Genomic DNA, 19,928 nt, shown 5'->3' with positions numbered 1-19,928 from the left:
GTTGTTGGGGGGATTAATGCTGGCCAGGACACTGGAATAACTTCCCAGCTCTTTTTCAAATAGTGCCATGGGATTTTTTAATGTCCGCCTTTGAGGGCAGATTGTGCAACAGTTTACTGTCTCATCTGAAATACATCATCCCCGACAGTGCAACTCTCCCTCAGTACAGCACTGAAGTTTCAGCCTTGATTATGTGCTCAGGGCTCTGGTGTAGGACTTGAACCCACACAATCTTCTGATTCAGAGGTGAGAATGTTACCACTCAGCCAAGGCTGACACTTGCTGTTCTGTCAGATGCCACCAACATATTTCGTAAGTGCCATTTCCTGTCACATTTAGAAACCATATATATTAAGGATACTTGAGAGCTGAACTGCATTAATGCACAAGCTCTTCATGTTGACCCCTTGACATCAATATTGGAGATTTGAAAATTGGACAAGGGAATCTAAAAGTAGTACAATGTCCTGCATGACACATGCAATATTAGCCATTACAGTGCCCATGTTAACCAATTGCAAAACACACGTCCTTACTTTAAAATGCCTTCAGGGCCTCGCCCCACTCTACCTCAGTGGCCTCCTTCAGCCCTCTGTTCCTTCACTCCTCTGACACTGGTCTACTTCTAGTTCCCACACCTCTCCGTGCACCACCCTAACCCGAACCCCCAGTGGCCTGTTTTTCAGTAACCATACTTGCCTTATGGAACTTCTTACCTCCCTCAAACCCCTATCTTACCTCCTCCCCGCCTGCTTTCTAAAATCTGAAACCATTTCTCTTCACCCACTCTTTCGGGCCCGTCCCTAATTCCATTCTACCCATTTTTCTCCTGTTGCTTTTCTCCCTTCTGCTCTGGGAGGTGTTGTGAGAGCTCTCTCTGAGTGAGGAACACTGTAGAAAAAGTGAGTTAATGTGTTCTCCAATTGATGTTACCTTCTTGGACATATAGCTACTGTTAAGACAATTTATCTGTTTAATGACTTTCATATGATTGTCCATGTATAGTCTCTATATCTTCCAGACCCATTTGCATCAGCATCACTTTACAGCCTGAATTCTGCTCTTAATTGTACACCTTAATTTCAGACACCTTCTCCATGGTAGGGTTCAAAGGTCAGGTGACCACTGTCTTTGGCTTGGTGTGCTCTTGGACTTTCAGTTGCTGACCATCTCTTATACCATCCGGTCAAAAGCTAATTGACCTCAATTAAAAGTGCTCAGCAATAAATGTCAGCTGTGTGCTATAGAGAGAAAGAAGTTATTAAATACCACAATTTAAAAAAAGAGTACATTTAAAAAGAAATGTAAAATGCTGGAAACACCCTCACACTCGGGTCAGTCAGTATTAGTGGAGAGAATTGATGAGTTCACGTTTCAGGTGAATAAGCCTTCATCTGCTGAAACGCTAAATTACCTCTTTCCCTCCACACACCCTGACTGATTCCTGCATTATTTCTTTTTACTTCAGATTTCCAGCATCTGCAGTTCTTTAGATTTTTATTTACAATAACAGGAGTGTTGGTTGCTGTTTGCTCAGTCATGGAAGCACAAGAAAGCATTCAGTGCAATTGTGTATGTTCATATAAACACGCATACAGAGGAAGAAATTGCAGGATTTTGTATGCAACCTTAGAGCTACTCTGCTTTTAAGTCGTACACACAATAGATGCACAATTGCTTTTCATAACTAACAGCGTAGCCACACCACTGGGGTCCAGGGTCTTATAAGATCTGGAAAGCTGAATCCCTGCTCTCAAAGGTGTGTCCTAGAATCATGAAATGGCTACAGCATGGAAGGAGGCCATTCGGCCCATCGAGCCGGTGCCTCCCCCGCCCTTTCCCCGTAGTCCTGCAAGTTTTTTCTTTCAGGTACTTATCCAACTCCCTTTTGAAAGTCTGCCTCCACCACCCTTTCAGGCAGGGCATTCCAGATCCTAACCACTCACTGGGTAAAAACTTTTATCCTCGTGTCGCTTTTGGTTCTTTTGCCAATCACCTTAAATCTGTGTCCTCCAGTTCTCGACCCTTCCGCCAATGGGAACAGTTTCTCTCTCTATCTACTCTGTCCAGACCCCTCATGATTTTGAACACCTCTATTAAATCTCCTCTCAATCTTCTGTGCTCTGAGGAGAACAACTCCAGCTTCCCCAGTCGATCCACGTAACTGAAGTTCCCACTTAAAATGCTGAGTTGGAAATTATGTTTTTTTTTTCTTGCTTTCCGTCTTCACGGAGAGCTTTAATTCAGGTCTGCCACAAACGGCCCTGCACTCAGGCGGCAGATACCCATTGGCGAGGCGAGGCGGTGCTATTTATGCTGGGTGAAGATTGTTGTGGAAACCTCAGGCTGTTGGGCGGAGGCGCCAACACTGTTGACTCTCAGGGGGGTGTGAGAAGTGGGGGCCTTGGCCATCCGACCCCTGCAGGCCAGCACCAGGAAGAACTCCCTGCGGAAGCGTTTGCTGATGGCGCAGTAGAGCAGGGAATTGATGGCGGAGTTGAGCCATTGCAGCATGATGCCGAGGTCCGCCAGCAGGTTGATGAGCTGACTGTAGTCATTGCGGTCGTGCATGGGCGTGTTGTAGGCGGTGCGCAGGATGCAGTAGGTGACGAAGCGAGGCAGGGACAGCAGCACGAAGGTGAAGGAGACGGTGAAGAGAATCAGGATGGACTTCTTCACCAGGCCGCCCGCCGTCACCCCGTTGATGGACCTGAGCTGCTCCTGGGTGAAGAACCTGGTGGCCGCGTACAGCCGCTGGCTGATCAGGCAGTTGAGGAGGACGATCAGCAGGTAGGGGATGCCGCCCGAGATGAACGTGTGAAACCAAACCACCGCAGTGGAGTAGAAGCTGTCATTGTAAATGCAGACTGGGTGCGGGAGGGTCTGGTTGTGCTGAGTGAGATTCTGCAGCTCCGACTGGTTGATCCAATAGGCAGGAAGGGCAATCAGGTGCGAGATCAGGACCACACTAAGGATGATTCTGATCGTCACTTTAGTCTGCAAGCAGTGCTGCCTGGCCCGGGTACTCCTCAGCACCAAGTAGCGCTCCAAGGTGAAAACAATCACGATCCAAATGGAACTGAAGACGGAGCCATACTCCAGGACTGTGAGTAGCCCGCACCATGGGGAGCTGTTCCAGAAAGGGTTGTCGACCAGCCAGACCAAGCTCAGGTCAATCAGCCCACCCCAGAACAAGCACAGCGTGTCTGCAATCGCCAGGGAAATCAGGTAGAGTCTCGCAACCTTGGACATGCCACATTTTCGACAATGGATGGTGTACACTGTCAACAGATTCGCTGGAGAGAGAGAGAAAAAAAAACACATTAGATATCTCATCTGCAGCATGACATGAGCACGGGTTCCGATAGTAGGACAACTATAAGCATAGAGCAAGAAAAGGCCGTTCAACCATACTCCTGCCACATCACGTACAGAACTCAACTTTCTTAATCTCCTGAGGGAAGGTTTTGCAAAGTTTCTTCCTGACCACCACACGGTAATTTAGTGAAGCTACAGAATATCTCTGACTTGCAATCCCACTCCACCCCTTACATAGAATGTACAGCACAGAAACAGGCCATTCGGCCCAACTGGTCCATGGTTTTTGTTCATTTATTCGTTCACGGGATGTGGGCGTCGCTGGCAAGGCCAGCATTTATTGCCCATCCCTAATTGCCCCTTGAGAAGGTGAGCCACCTTCTTGAACCGCTGCTGTCCGTGTGCTGCAGGTACTCCCACAGAGCTGACTTTGTTGTAGTGGTTTGGTACAACTGAGTGGCTTGCTAGGTCATTTCAGAGGACAGTTAAGAATCAACCACGTTACAGTGGGTCCAGAGTCACATATAGGCCAGACCGGGTAAGGATGGCAGATTTCCTTTCCTGAAGGTCATTAATGAACCAGTTGGGTTTTTCCTGACAATCCAGTAGTTTCATGGTCACCATTACTGATGCCAGCTTTTTAATTCCAGATTTATTTAATTAACTGAATTTAAATTCCCCAGCTGCCGTGGTGTCCCTAGATCATGTCCCTAGATCATTAGTCCAGGCCTCTGGATTACGAGTCCAGTAACATAACCACTTTGCTACCATACCCCATACTCCATTTGCTCCAAAATGTTTATGCTCCACACAGGCTTCTTTCCACCAGCCTACTTCATCTTACCCCATCAGCAGAACCTTCTATTCCTTTCTCCCTCATCTGTTTATCTAGCTTCCCTTGAAGGCGTCCAGACTATTCGCCTCAACTACTCCCTGTGGTAGTGAATTCCACATGCTAACCATACTCTGGGTAAAGAAAGTTCTCCCGAGGTTCTTACTGCAAAGGCTTTTCGCCGTGTGACATTTTCCTGGCTCCAACAGCTCAAGATCTAGTGTGTTCTACACAGCTTTCAATTATATCTATTTATATTCATTCAAACGCGTGCTCCTAATGCAATTAGTGTCCCCGAATCCAAATTAGGTCTAAAATCCAGATATTCAGACTTAAGCGGATATACTCGCGCCCACTGAATTGGCATTGATTCAGCAATCTAATCAGATTCAAGAATATTCATGCCAACAGTCAGTGTTTCATTAGATGTGTCTGCTAGTCAGTGCAGGATTTAAATTTGCCGAGGTCACCCAGGGTGTTACTGGGCAAAGCCCCTCTTGCTTGTTCAGGTGGGCCCCATGCTTGGCAGCAAATGTGAGGCACCCAACCTAGTGCACAAGTGCAGACACACACACACACACAGAGCAGCGCTAGATGGCAGTTAACAGTGGGTGGATCCATCCATTAGAGAAAACCAGTCCTTATACTACATTCCCCCTTCCACCGTTGGTCCCTTCGTGTCATTGCAACACGCAGGATGGAGTGGGAAAGAAACACAGCACAGATAATGGAATGATCTTTACTGCTTTAAAAAAATATATATTTTTAATAAAAACAAGGAAATATATATAATTTTATTTGAGATTGTTTTATGGTTGGGAGAAGCAGCCTATTGATTTGCTTTAGCTTAGATAATTAGCTACTGTGATCTCACTGCTACATAGGAACATAGGTGGATGAAAAAAAATACAAGGTCCATCTAGTTGGTCTGCTACCATCCTGGTCGTCACACGATACGATACGATAATGGAGTTGTTGACTAACCGTAGCAATGAATTACTTACACTTGTCACACACATTTAACTTAAAAAAATAGATGGTGCCTTTATAAAAAAGACATGCTGTCATAAAGTGTACTGAATGAATTCCTATTTTTAATCCTGGAATTATGAGCTTATGTAATGAATGCTGGAGCCAATGGGGAGTGAGTTGCCAATACCAAAAACCTCTGCCGTTAAAGGACACACTCCTGAGCACAGTGAGTACCTGCTCTTAACACATTCCACTTTAACCACTGACGTGAAACTGAAGAAAGGATGTCCTGTGGCTCAGAAGCTCTCACCAGCTGTATATTCAATTTATCTTATTTGATGACATGTTAGTCTTTGTTACAAAGAAATGTTCGTTGCAATTCTTTCAAGCCAAAGTACAAAAGGCCAAATAAAATATTTCAACTTATGATGAGTTACTTTGATGCATTAGCGTGGCAGAACCCCAACCTATAATGAATGGCCAGTTTCTTTAAATGAACTTTTAACTCATTCTTTCTCATTCACTTTCACTTGTTGACAACACGGTGCCTCCATCAAGTCCAGGGGACTTGTCCGCCTTTAGTCCCATTATTTTACCGAGTACTTTTTCTTTAGTGATAGTGGTTGTTTTAAGTTCCTCCCTCCCTATAGCCCCTTGATTATCCATTATTGGGATGTTTTTAGTGTCTTCTACCGTGAAGACCAATACAAAATACTTTTTCAAAATCCCTGCTTCCCATTATTAATTCCCCAGTCTCATCCTCCTAGGGACCAACATTTACTTTAGCTACTCTCTTCCATTTTATATTCCTGCAGAAACTCTTACTATCTGTTTTTATATTTCTTGCTAGTTTACTTTCATAATCTATCTTCCCTCCCTTTATTTTTTTTAGTTGTCCTTTGCTGGTTTTTAAAACGTTTCCTAATCCTCTGGCCTCCCACTAATCTTGGCCACATTGTGTGTCCTTGTTTTCAATTTGATACCATCCTTTACTTCCTTAGTTAATCACGGATGGTTCTTCCTTCTCTTAAAGTCTTTCCTTCTCACTGGACTATATTTTTGTTGAGAGTTATGAAATATCTCCTTACATGTCTGGCACTACTCATCAACCATCTTACACTGTAATCTATTTTCCCAGTCCACTTTAACCAACTCTGCTTTCATACCTTTATAAACTCCTTTATTTAAGATCAGGACACTGGTTTGAGATCCAACTTTCTCACCCTCCAACTAAATTTGAAATTCAACCATGCTATGATCACTCTTTCCTAGAGGATCCTTTACTAGAAAATTGTTTATTAATCCTGTCTCATTACACAGGACCAAATCTAAGATAGCCTGCCCCCTGGTTGATTCCGTTACATACCGCTCAAGGAAACCATCCCGGATACACTCTATGACCTCTTACTCAAGGCTACCTTGGCCAATTGGATTTGTCCAATCAATATGAAGATAAAAATCGCCCATGATTATTGCTGTTCCTTTCTTGCAAGCCTCCATTATTTCTTGATTTATACTCTGTGCAACAGTGTGGTTACTATTTGGGGGCCTGTAGACCACTCCGAATAGTGACTTCTTCCCCTTATTATTTCTTATCTCCACCCAAACTGATTCTACATCTTGATTTTCTGAGCCAATATCATTCCTCACTGCTGCACTGATCTCAACCTTTATTAACAGAGCTACCCCATCTCCTTTTCCTTTCTTCTGTCTTCCGAATTGTCAAACACGCCTGAATATTTAGTTCCCATCCTTGGTCACTTTGCAACCACGTCTCTGTAATGGCTATCAGATCATACCCATTTGTATCTATTTGTGCCTTCAATTCAACTATCTTGTTACGAATGCTGCGTGCATTCGGATAAAGAGTTTTTAATTTTGTTTATTTCACCATTTTTCCCTGCTTTTACCCCACTTTCTGATAGACTCTTATGTTTATACATTCTGTCCCTTCCTGTCAAGCTTTGGTTACCATTTCTCCCATCGCAACCCTGCTCTATTGCCTTCTCCTTGCTCTTTGACTTTTTAAATTTTAGTTCACTTGAGCCCTCCTCCCCACTATTTAGTTTAAAGCCCTCTCTATGCCCTAGTTATTCAAGTCGCCAGGACACTAGTCCCAGCACGGTTCAAGTGAAGCCCGTCCCAACAGAACAGCTATTTATTACCCCAGTATTGGTGCCAGTGCCCCACAAACCGAAACCCATTTCTCCCACACCAGTCTTTGAGCCACGTGTTTAACTCTCTGGTCTTATTTACCCTGGGCAAATTTGCTCGTGGCTCAGGTAGTAATCCAGAGATTATTACCTTTGCGATTCTGCTTTTTAATTTGGCCCCTAGCTGCTCATACTCCCTCAACAGAACCTCTTTGTTTGTCCAATCTATGCCATTGATACCTACGTGCACCACGACAACTGGATCTTCCCCCTCCCAATCCAAGTTCCTCTCCAGCCCAGAGGAGATGTCCTTAACCCTAGAACCAGGCAGGCAACACAGCCTTTGGGACTCACGCTCTCGGCTGCAGAGAACCTTATCTATCCCCCTAATTATACTTTCCCCTACCACTACAAAATGTCTTTTTACCCCCCCCCCCCCACTTGAATGGCCTCCTGCACCACGGTGCTGTGGTCAGTTTGCTCATCCTCCCTGCAGTCCCTGCCCATGTCCAAACAGGGAGCAAGGATTTCGTACCTGTTAGACAAGAGCAAGGGCTTCTCCGTCACTACCTTCTGGGTCCCAATACCTGCCTCGCCCATAGTCACACCCTCCTGTCCCTGACCATGGACCAAACTTGAATTAACCGAAGGGGTGTGACTGCCTCCTGGAACACAGTGTCCAGGTAACTCTCCCCCTCCCTGATGTGTCGCCATGTCCGCAGCTCGGACTCCAGCTCATCAACACGGAGCCAAAGTTCCTCGAGCTGCAGACACTTACTGCAGATGTGGTCTCAATGGGGTCAACCAGCTCCCACATGCAGCAACAGTAACACATTGCCTGCCTTGCCATCTCTAATATATTTAATTAATTAAGTTTCAAATTTTGTTTTAATCCCAGCTCTTAATTTAAACCAATGACCCAGAAAAGAGAGAAAAACTGACCAACCAATCACTGCCTTGTTTTCCTGTGATGTCACACTTTCAACCTTTTTACTTCTTGTCCTGCCAGGTCAGTTGGTGCTCTCCCTCTTGCGCTGTTTAAAGGCTACCGCTCCCGCTCTGGTCTCGCGCACAGATGCTGCCTGACCTGCTGAGCGTTTCCAGCAGTTTCTGTTCGTCAAGATGGAACTGAACTTGTTTAGTCAGTGCAAACCAGTGGCCCTGCTCATAGGCCTATACCCGGGGCTGTTATTCAGTCATCATCATCACCATAATCGAGGAAGACTTGCTTCCATGCTAAAAGTGAGTTCTCAGATGACTGAACAGTCCAATACGGGAATTACAATCTCTGTCGCAGGTGGGACAGACAGTAGTTGGAGGAAAGGGTGGGTGGGGAGTCTGGTTTGCCGCACGCTCCTTCCGCTGCCTGCGCTTGATTTCTGCATGCTCTCGGCGACGAGTCTGAAGGAGCTCAGCGACCTCCCGGATGCTCTTCCTCCACTTCGGGTGATCTTTGACCAGGGACTCCCAGGTGTCGGTGGGGATGTTGCACTTTATCAGGGAGGCTTTGAGGGTGCCCTTGAAATGTTTCCCCTGCCCACCTGGGGCTCGCTTGCCATGCAGGAGTTCTGAGTAGAGCACTTGCTTTGGGAGTCTTGTGTCTGGCATGCGAACAATGTGGCCCGCCCAACGGAGCTGGCCGAGTATGGCCAGTGCTTCGATGCTGGGATGTTGGCCTGATCGAGAACACTGACGTTGGTACGTCTGTCCTCCAAGGAGATTTGCAGGATCTTGCAGAGATATCGTTGATGGTATTTCTCCAGCGATTTGAGGTGTCTACTGTATATGGTCCACGTCTCTGAGCTATACAGGAGGGCGGGAATTACTACAGCCCTGTAGACCATAAGCTTGGTGCCAGATTTGAAGGCCTGATCTTCGAACACTCTTTTCCTCAGGCAGCTGAAGGCTGCGCTGGTGCACTGGTGGCAGTGTTGAACCTGATCGTCGATGTCTCCCCTTGCTGATAATAGGCTCCCAAGGTATGGAAAGTGGTCCACATTGTCCAGGGCCGTGCCGTGGATCTTGATGACTGGGGGGCAGTGCTGTGTGGTGTGGTCAGGTTGGTGGAGGACCTTTGTCTTATGGATATTTAGTGTAAGGCCCCTGCTTTCATACGCCTCAGTAAATACATTGACTATAACTTGGAGTTCAGCCTCTGAATGTGCGCAGACGCAAGCGAAATGTAGCTCAACGACAGAGGTTGGAACGGTCTTGGCCAGCTTTTCCTGTGATGGGTAAAAGCACCACACATATATGGAGTACGCTGCCTGCAAGTGTTGGTGCAAGCAGATTCCAAGTAACTTTCAAAAGGGACCTGGATATATATTGAAAAGGAAACATTTGCAGGGCTGTGGGGAAAAGAGCAGCTGAATGGGAGTAATTGGATAGATCGTTCAAAGAGCTGGCTTTGATACGATAGGCCAAATGGCCTCTTTGTGTGCTGTATGATACTATGATTTAGAATAGGGAGGCACCAGGGTTAATGCTGTGATCTCAGTAATGCTAACAGTCTGGGGGCTGCAACAGTCTGCATGATTCTGCCTCAGAGATGGGAAAAAGAAAAAAGACTTACATTTATATAGCGTCTTTCACAACCACCGGACATCTCAAAGCGCTTTACAGCCAATAAAGTACTTTTAAAGTGTGGTCACTGTTGTAATAGAAACATAGAAACATAGAAAATAGGTGCAGGAGTAGGCCATTCAGCCCTTCTAGCCTGCACCGCCATTCAATGAGTTCATGGCTGAACATGCAACTTCAGTACCTCATTTCTGCTTTCTTGCCATACCCCTTGATCCCCCTAGTAGTAAGGACTACATCTAACTCCTTTTTGAATATATTTAGTGAATTGGCCTCAACAACTTTCTGTGGTAGAGAATTCCACAGGTTCACCACTCTCTGGGTGAAGAAGTTTCTCCTCATCTCGGTCCTAAATGGCTTACCCCTTATCCTTAGACTGTGACCCCTGGTTCTGGACTTCCCCAACATTGGGAACATTCTTCCTGCATCTAACCTGTCTAAACCCATCAGAATTTTAAACGTTTCTATGAGGTCCCCTCTCATTCTTCTGAACTCCAGTGAATACAAGCCCAGTTGATCCAGTCTTTCTTGATAGGTCAGTCCCGCCATCCCGGGAATCAGTCTGGTGAACCTTCGCTCAATAGCAAGAATGTCCTTCCTCAAGTTAGGAGACCAAAACTGTACACAATACTCCACGTGTGGCCTCACCAAGGCCCTGTACAACTGTAGTAACACCTCCCTGCCCCTGTACTCAAATCCCCTTGCTATGAAGGCCAACATGCCATTTGCTTTCTTAACCGCCTACTGTACCTGCATGCCAACCTTCAATGACTGATGTACCATGACACCCAGGTCTCGTTGCACCTCCCCTTTTCCTAATCTGTCACCATTCAGATAATAGTCTGTCTCTCTGTTTTTACCACCAAAGTGAACAACCTCACATTTATCCACATTATACTTCATCTGCCATGCATTTGCCCACTCACCTAACCTATCCAAGTTGCTCTGCAGCCTCATAGCATCCTCCTCACAGCTCACACTGCCACCCAACTTAGTGTCATCCGCAAATTTGGAGATACTACATTTAATCCCCTCGTCCAAATCATTAATGTACAATGTAAACAGCTGGGGGCCCAGCACAGAACCTTGCGGTACCCCACTAGTCACTGCCTGCCATTCTGAAAAGTACCCATTTATTCCTACTCTTTGCTTCCTGTCTGACAACCAGTTCTCAATCCACATCAGCACACTACCCCCAATCCCATGTGCTTTAACTTTGCACATTAATCTCTTGTGTGGAACCTTGTCGAAAGCCTTCTGAAAGTCCAAATATACCACATCAACTGGTTCTCCCTTGTCCACTCTACTGGAAACATCCTCAAAAAATTCCAGAAGATTTGTCAAGCATGATTTCCCTTTCACAAATCCATGCTGACTTGGACCTATCATGTCACCTCTTTCCAAATGCGCTGCTATGACATCCTTAATAATTGATTCCATCATTTTACCCACTACTGATGTCAGGCTGACTGGTCTATAATTCCCTGTTTTCTCTCTCCCTCCTTTTTTAAAAAGTGGGGTTACATTGGCTACCCTCCACTCGATAGGAACTGATCCAGATTCAATGGAATGTTGGAAAGTGATTGTCAATGCATCCGCTATTTCCAAGGCCACCTCCTTAAGTACTCTGGGATGCAGTCCATCAGGCCCTGGGGATTTATCGGCCTTCAAACCCATCAATTTCCCCAACACAATTTCCTGACTAATAAGGATTTCCATCAGTTCCTCCCACTTACTAGACCCTCTGACCCCTTTTATATCCGGAAGGTTGTTAGTGTCCTCCTTAGTGAATACCGAACCAAAGTACTTGTTCAATTGGTCTGCCATTTCTTTGTTCCCCGTTATGACTTCCCCTGATTCTGACTGCAGGGGACCTACGTTTGTCTTTACTAACCTTTTTCTCTTTACATATCTATAGAAACTTTTGCAATCCGTCTTAATGTTCCCTGCAAGCTTCTTCTCGTACTCCATTTTCCCTGCCCTAATCAAACCCTTTGTCCTCCTCTGCTGAGTTCTAAATTTCTCCCAGTCCCCGGGTTCACTGCTATTTCTGGCCAATTTGTATGCCACTTCTTTGGCTTTAATATTATCCCTGATTTCCCTTGATAGCCACGGTTGAGCCACCTTCCCTTTTTTATTTTTACGCCAGACAGGGATGTACAATTGTTGTAGTTCATCCATGCGGTCTCTAAATGTATGCCGTTGCCCATCCACCGTCAACCCCTTAAGTATCATTCGCCAATCTATCCCAGCCAATTCACGCCTCATACCTTCAAAGTTACCCTTCTTTAAGTTCTGGACCATGGTCTCTGAATTAACTGTTTCATTCTCCATCCTAATGCAGAATTCCACCATATTATGGTCACTCTTCCCCAAGGGGCCTCGCACAACGAGATTGCTAATTAATCCTCTCTCATTACACAACACCCAGTCTAAGATGGCCTCCCCCCTCGACATATTGGTCTAGAAAACCATCCCTTATGCACTCCAGGAAATCCTCCTCCACTGTATTGCTTCCAGTTTTGTTAGCCCAATCTATGTGCATATTAAAGTCACCCATTATAACTGCTGCACCCTTATTGCATGCACCCCTAATTTCCTGTTTGATGCCCTCCCCAACATCACTACTACTGTTTGGAGGTCTGTACACAACTCTCACTAACGTTTTTTGCCCTTTGGTGTTCTGCAGCTCTACCCATATAGATTCCACATCATCCAAGCTAATGTCCTTCCTAATTATTGCATTAATCTCCTCTTTAACCAGCAATGCTATCCCACCTCCTTTTCCTTTTATTCTATCCTTCCTGAATGTTGAATACCCCTGGATGTTGAGTTCCCAATCCTGATCATCCTGGAGCCACGTCTCCGTAATCCCAATCACATCATATTTGTTAACATCTATTTGCACAGTTAATTCATCCACCTTATTACGGATACTCCTTGCATTAAGACACAAAGCCTTCAGGCTTGTTTTTTTAACACCCTTTGTCCTTTTAGAATTTTGCTGTATAGTGGCCATTTTTGTTCTTTGCCTTGGGTTTCTCTGCCCTCCACTTTTCCTCAACTCCTTTCTGTCTTTTGCTTTTGTCTCCTTTTTGTTTCCCTCTGTCTCCCTGCATTGGTTCCCATCCCCCTGCCATATTAGTTTAACTCCTCCCCAACAGCACTAGCAAACACTCCCCCTCGGACATTGGTTCCGGTCCTGCCCAGGTGCAGACTGTCCGGTTTGTACTGGTCCCACCTCCCCCAGAACCGGTTCCAATGCCCCAGGAATTTGAATCCCTCCCTGCTGCACCACTGCTCAAGCCACGTATTCATCTGAGCTATCCTGCGATTCCTACTCTGACTAGCACGTGGCACTGGTAGCAATCCCGAGATTACTACTTTTGAGGTCCTACTTTTTAATTTAGCTCCTAGCTCCTTAAATTCGTTCTGTAGGACCTCATCCCTTTTTTTTACCTATGTCGTTGGTACCAATGTGCACCACGACAACTGGCTGTTCTCCCTCCATTTTTGAATGTCCTGCACCCACTCCAAGACATCCTTGACCCTTGCACCAGGGAGGCAACATACCATCCTGGAGTCTCGGTTGCAGCCGCAGAAACGCCTATCTATTCCCCTTACAATTGAATCCCCTATCACTATCGCTCTCCCACTCTTTTTCCTGCCCTCCTGTGCAACAGAGTCAGCCACGGTGCCATGAACTTGGCTGCTGCTGCCCTCCCCTGATGAGTCATCCCCCTCAACAGTACTCAAAGCAGTGTATCTGTTTTGCAGGGGGATGATCACAGGGGACCCCTGCACTACCTTCCTTGCACTGCTCTTCCTGCTGGTCTTCCATTTCCTATCTGGCTGTGGACCATTCACCTGCGATAAGACCAACTCGCTATACGTGCTACTCACGTCATTCTCAGCATTGTGGATGCTCCAGAGTAATGTAGGAAATGCGGCAGCGAATTTGCGCACAGCAAGCTCCCACAAACAGCAATGTGATAATGGCTAGATAATCTGTTTTTGATCAGTTGATTGAGGGATAAATATTGGCCAGGACACTGGGGGATAACTCCCCTGCTCTTCTTCGAAATAGTGGCGTTGGAATTTTTACATCCACCTGAGAGAACAGATGGGGCCTCGGTTTAATGTCTCATTCAAAAGACGGCACCTCCGACAGTGCACTGGAGTGTCAGCCTAGATTTATATGCTCAAGTCCCTGGAGTGGGATCAGCCAGGAATCTTTTTCCTGAACACTATCCACATACAAGTTGGGAAGTAAAACCAAGCTTGGTCGTGATATTCCCCATGGTCAGGTTGCCTAGCAACACTCATTTCAGCTACATCCTGGTAACTGAATCGCTGGAAACTGGAGTGGGTGCCTAAGGATTGGAAAAGGGCAAATGTAACACCAACTTATAAAATAAATGACACAATGATACTGCTGGGGCCTACAGATCGTGGAGTCTGACATTAAAGGAGATCCTGAATGAAAAAATAATAAAGCACCTAGAAAAATAAGACATAAGAATTAGGAGTAGGCCATTCGGCCTCTCGAGTCTGCTCTGCCATTCAATCTTCCACCTTAGTGGTAGATCTCAAATCTACCACCAAGCTCATGGTCTCCAGGGCTGTAGTAATACCCGCCCTCCTGTATGGATCTGAGACAATGTATAGAAGACACCTCAAGTCGCTGGAGATATATCACCAACGATGTCTCCGCAAGATCCTGCAAATCCCCTGGGAGGACAGGCGCACCAACATCAGTGTCCTCGACCAGGCTAACATCCCCAGTATTGAAGCACTGACCACACTCGATCAGCTTCGCTGGGCAGGCCACATAGTACGGATGCCAGATACGAGACTCCCTAAGCAAATGCTTTATGCGGAGCTCCTTCATGGTAAACGGGCCAAAGGAGGACAGCGGAAACGTTATAAGGACACCCTCAAAGCCTCCCTAGAAAAGTGCGACATCACCACTGACACCTGGGAGACCCTGGCTGAAGACCGCCCGAGGTGGAGAAAGTACATCCGGGAGGGCGTTGAGCTCTTCGAGTCTCAACGCAAAGAGCATGAAGAGGCCAAGCGCAGGCAGCGGAAGGAGCGCGCGGCAAACCAGCCCCACTGACCCTTTCCTCGACAAACGTCTGTCCCACCTGTAACAGGGTCTGTGGCTCTTGTATTGAACTGTTCAGCCATCAAAGAACTCACTTTGGGAGTGGAAGCAAGTCCTCCTCGATTCTGAGGGACTGCCTATGATGATGGCTGATCTTCTACCTCAACTACACTTACCTCCACTATCCCTATAATCCATTGATTCCCTTAATATCCAAAAATCTATCAATCTCTGTTTCGAATATACTCAAAGACTGAGCCTCCACAACCCTCTGGGGTAGAGAATTCCAAAGATTCACCACCCTCTGAGTGAAGGAATTTCTCCTCATCTCAGTCCTAAATGGGCGACCCCTTATTCTGAGACTGTGACCCCTGGTTCTAGACTCCTCAGCCAGAGGAAACATCCTCCCTTCATCTACCCTGTCCAAGCCCTGTAAGAATTTTGTATGTTTCAATGAGCTTACCTCTCTCATGAACATAAAAATGACAGACAGGAACTGACCTACTGGTCCATCCAGCCTGGCTCACACAGTTGAGCTCAACGAACAGCACCATCTTTACAGCAGATATATTACAACTTTCTGGTCTCCAAAATTGATTTCAATAACTTCAGATCATAATCACTGCTCCTATTTTTTGGGGGCAGTAGGTGCTGGTAATGGTTCTGCTATCGCCATTTACACCTCTCCTAGACCCACCTTTTGTTTCTTTGCTTGTTCCATTCCCATCCTTTTTTGCTTTGCACCATCATCCCTTGTCATTTATTCTCTCCTACCTTCCACCCTATCACAGACCTTGCCATTTATTCTTTCCTCCCCATCTCCTTTCCCTACCTGTGTACTTGTTTAAAGCCTGTTACATCTCTAACCTCTTCCAGTTCTGACAAAAGGTCATCGAGCTGAAACATTAACTCTGTTTCTCCCTATGCAGATACTGCCTGACCTGCTGAGTGTATTCAGCATTTTCTGGATATTTGGGGAGGAGGTCATGCCTGAAAACTCTACTGAAGTGAAGTGATTTGAAGAAAAACAAAAGAGATGGTGCCCAAGAGGAACGTAGATACTTCCTGACTGTGGGAGGACACCCCGGGAGGTGGGGAGAAGGGAATATCTTCCGCTAGGAGGGGTGCCTATGTAATTGCTCTAACCATTTCCCTGTGCAGACCACAAGAACACAGTAATGTATGTGCCTGTGAGTATACTCACAGGTTTGTAGACCTGTTGAACTGCCTGCCTCTCTTCCGTGCTTACATCCGAGCCAGGGTGTCCCTAGAAATGAAGCACGCGGTGTCCACCGGTACGCTCGTGGCCTTCTGCGAGAGGTGGGCGCCGGAGGGACTGGAGTGCATCATCACCCCCGGCAACCAAATTTTAATTTGATTTTATATATTTTAAAGTTTAATTTGTTTTATTGCCGGGTTTTCGTGTCCCCCTCCCCCTTTTGTAGGAGGCACTTGTATAATTTGCCTCTCGGTGCCCTCAAAAAAAACCCACAAAAAAAACCCCCCATAAAAAAAATCCCAAAAAAGGGCACTTGAAAAATGTTTGGAGTGTCCCCCCCAAAGGGGGCACTTGATTTATTGGTTAATCGTGTACAACCAAAAGAGTTGTAGAACTGTTGAATTGCCTGCCTCTCTTCCGCGGTTACATCCGGGCCAGGGTGTCCCTGGAAATGGAGGACGTGGTGTCCATCGGTACGCTCGCGGCCTTCCGCGAGAGGTGGGCGCCGGAGGGACTGGAGTGCATCATCACCCCCGGCAACCAAATTTTAATTTGATTTGATATGTTTTAAAGTTGAATTTGTTTTATTGCCGGGTTTTAGTGTCCCCCTCCCCTTTTGTAGGGGGCACTTGTATAATTTGTGGTTTTAGTGTCCAAAAGAAAACACAAAAAAAACCCCCACAAAAACACACCCCCAAAAAACAAAAAAAAAGGGCACTTGAAAAGTGTTTGGAGTGTGCCCCTTCTTTAATCAGGGGGCACTTGAACTAACTGTTTAATTTGTCTTCAACTAAAAGAGTTGTAGAGCTGTTGAACTGCCTGCCTCTCTTCCACGGTTACATCCGAGCCAGGGTGTCCCTGGAGATGGAGCACGCGGTGTCCATCGATACGCTCGCGGCCTTCCGCAAGAGGTGGGCGCCGGAGGGACTGGAGTGCATCATCACCCCCGGCAACCGAATTTTGATTTGAATTAAGTTTACTGCCAAAAGTTAATTTGTTTATTGTGTCGGGTTTAGTGCCCCCCCCCACTTTAATCAGGGGGCACTTGCATAATTTGTGTTTTTGGTTCCCCCAGAAAAAGCAAAAAACAAAAATAACAAGGGGGCACTTGATTGAAAGGTTCTGGAGTGTGACCCTCCTCCCCCCTCCACCCCCTTTAACCAGAGGGCACTTGATTAAAATTTCTACAAAAATAGTTGTAGAGCTGTTGAGTTGGGAGTGGCTTAGCCAGTCATGTGATGTTCACAAAACTCAATAAAACCCCAGCCAGTTGGGTTCAGGGGATCCACGATGAGACAGGTGGTTGTGAGCCTGGTGGATGAACTGGTAATGTGTAGTGTGATTATTAAACCTTTTGTTAATAAAGAAACTAGTTCTGAATAGAAATGTCTTGCTATGAATTCTTAAGCAAAGAAACCATGAAGCAAATACATTGCATACATCAGCTGAAATTTGAAATAAAAAGTTTTTGTCCCTGTTGAAGGGCTGCCTCTTTCTCTCTCTGCTTGGAGATCATCCCCAGATAGTTACTGACCTGGATTGGCATGAAACTCCTGTGAAGGCCAGGAAGCCAACCTCCCCCCCCCCCACCCACCCCCCCACATCCCCAGGTTGCACAAGGCCCGAGGGGCTGGAATGTCTTCCAGGACCAGGGAATCATCTCTATGGATCTCTATAGGCCTGTATTCAGGGTTGACATTTGAACACGGCGCACTGGGGTCTAACAGGATTTCATTTGCACACGTCCAACCCATATATTGGCACTCTCTGGAATAGGGGTTGGGAAGTGATATACACGGACGTCACCAAGCACATTTCCAACCCTGTAGGCTAGGGTTGCACGAATTCCACTGCCTCCAAATGCCCCGCCCTCGATGCTCCCGTCAGTAGTTGTCTGACATGTCCATCCTCGAGGTGCCCCACCTCCCTACACCAATTGGAAAGCTAAAGGCTCTTCATTGCCCGATTGGATGATTCTTGACTTGTCAGTCAATCAGATTTTTTTCCCTCCCCTTAATTTTTATAACTCGTAAAAAGAAGTGTTAAAATAAAATGAAAGAAAACACAATTCTTTTTAATGGCCCCATGATTTATCTCCCGGGTTGCTCTTAGCCAGTGTCCTGGAGATTAACCTTCAATTCCTGGAGACTCCTGGCCGGTCCTGGAGGGATGGCAACCCTACTGGAGGCCCAGATCCACCAGAACACCTCGGCCTATATATTTAAATTTTAGTAAAACAGGAGATTGATCCAGAACTCATTTACTGGGTGGGCCTCTGAAGTGGCTTGAAAGGAAACAGGTTTTAGTTACATTGCAGCTGCGTCAGCGTGGAAGGAAGTGACTGATCTCAGGGATCAGTATGAGGGCACTCTGTACATGAATGATCTGGAGGCGGATGATACCAAATTAAACACGGGGGGAATTATAAAGACCAGGGAATACAAACAGGAACAGAAGGCGGCCAATCAGCCCCTCAAACCTGTTCCACCATTCAATTAGATCATGACTGATCTGTACTTCAATTCCATTTACCCGCCTTTGATCCAGATTCCACAATACCGTTACCTAAAAAAAAAACCTAGCCACCTCAGTCTTGACCATCTCAGGTGACCCGGCAGTAACAGCCGTTTAGAGAAGAGAGTCGCAGATTTCCAATACCCATTGTTCAAAAAAGTGCTTCCTGATTTCACTCCTAAAATTTTAAGCACCTCGATTCGAATTCACCCCTGAACCTTCTAATGTTAAGGGAAAAGAAAGAAAGAAAGAAAAAGAGAAAGAAAGAGAGAGAAAAGAAAGAGAAAGAGAGAGAGGAAGAGAAAAAGAAAGAGAAAGAAAGAGAGAAAGAAAGAGAAAGAGAGAGAGAAAGAGAAAAAGAAAGAGAAAGAAAGAAAGAAAAAGGAAGGTTATCAGCCAGAAAAGTTATATACTTTTCAAGTGTAGTCACTGTTGTAATATAGGAAATATGGCAGCCAGCTTGCGCACAGCAAGCTCCCACAAACAGCAATGTGATAATGACCAGATAATCTGTTTTTGTTATGTTGATTGAAGGATAAATATTGGCCAGGACACCGGGTATAACTCCACTGCTCTTCTTCGAAATGGGATTTTTTACGTCCACTTGAGAGGGCAGATAGGGCCTCGGTTTAACGTCTCATCCGAAAGACGGCACCTCCGACAGTGCAGTGCTCCCTCAGCACTGGACTGGAGTGTCAGCCTAGATTCATAGAAGCCTAGTCTATGCAACCTGTCCTCGTAATGTAACCCTTTTGGTCCTGGTATAATTTTGGCTACACCCACTCCAAGGCCAATATATAAATGGGCCAAATACAGAATGGCCTTGGATACATTAGGGAGTTAGGCTAACAAGCTGGAGATGTTTAATATAGATTAATGTAAGTGATGAGATGGGGTGGGATATTTCTTCTGTGTTTTATGTGTAACAAAAATTCTAAGCCAGTTTAAAAATAACACATTTCTAATTTTGTTATACATCGTCCAAAGGGCAAGTCTCACGTCGCACTGCACTCTCCTCCCGCCCCTCCCCGCCGCCCCCGTGATTTTGTGCGAATAGACCGTTGCTCCTGCTTCTTCCTTTTACCCTTGCGATGCCTCTGTAGGTCAATCTTCATTCATTACCACTTCAGAAACCAGTGAGGATTACCTGGGATTCCGATAGCACACAGCGTTGGATAATAGATTTTCTGTATAGTGACAAAGGCATTGTTCAGTGTAGGGGCCATGTCCAGC

At 45.9% G+C, this 19,928-nt stretch overlaps 1 protein-coding gene across 1 annotated transcript; it reads right to left on the bottom strand.

Moving 5' to 3' along the window:
- Positions 1–2,307: 2,307 nt before the first annotated feature.
- On the bottom strand, positions 2,308–19,921 carry LOC139266666 (probable G-protein coupled receptor 139). The gene is made up of 2 exons (XM_070884254.1): positions 19,843–19,921; positions 2,308–3,296 (listed from the first exon to the last, which is right to left on the bottom strand). The coding sequence occupies exons 1-2, from the start codon at positions 19,919–19,921 to the stop codon at positions 2,308–2,310; spliced, it is 1,068 nt and encodes a 355-aa protein (XP_070740355.1).
- Positions 19,922–19,928: the final 7 nt, after the last annotated feature.

The sequence above is a fragment of the Pristiophorus japonicus genome, chromosome 7 (genome assembly GCF_044704955.1).
Source record: "Pristiophorus japonicus isolate sPriJap1 chromosome 7, sPriJap1.hap1, whole genome shotgun sequence".
In the NCBI taxonomy this organism is placed as follows: Eukaryota; Metazoa; Chordata; class Chondrichthyes; family Pristiophoridae; genus Pristiophorus; species Pristiophorus japonicus.
This window is presented reverse-complemented; position numbering and strand designations above follow the sequence as displayed.

Bases quoted from the DNA above. Each gene is read 5' to 3' on its own strand.
- LOC139266666 (XM_070884254.1), bottom strand. From the start codon at position 19,921: ATGGCCCCTACACTGAACAATGCCTTTGTCACTATACAGAAAATCTAT. The intron at 3,297-19,842 runs GTAATCCTCACT...CTCTCTCTCCAG, and splicing joins GTGTGCTATCGGAATCCCAG to CGAATCTGTTGACAGTGTAC.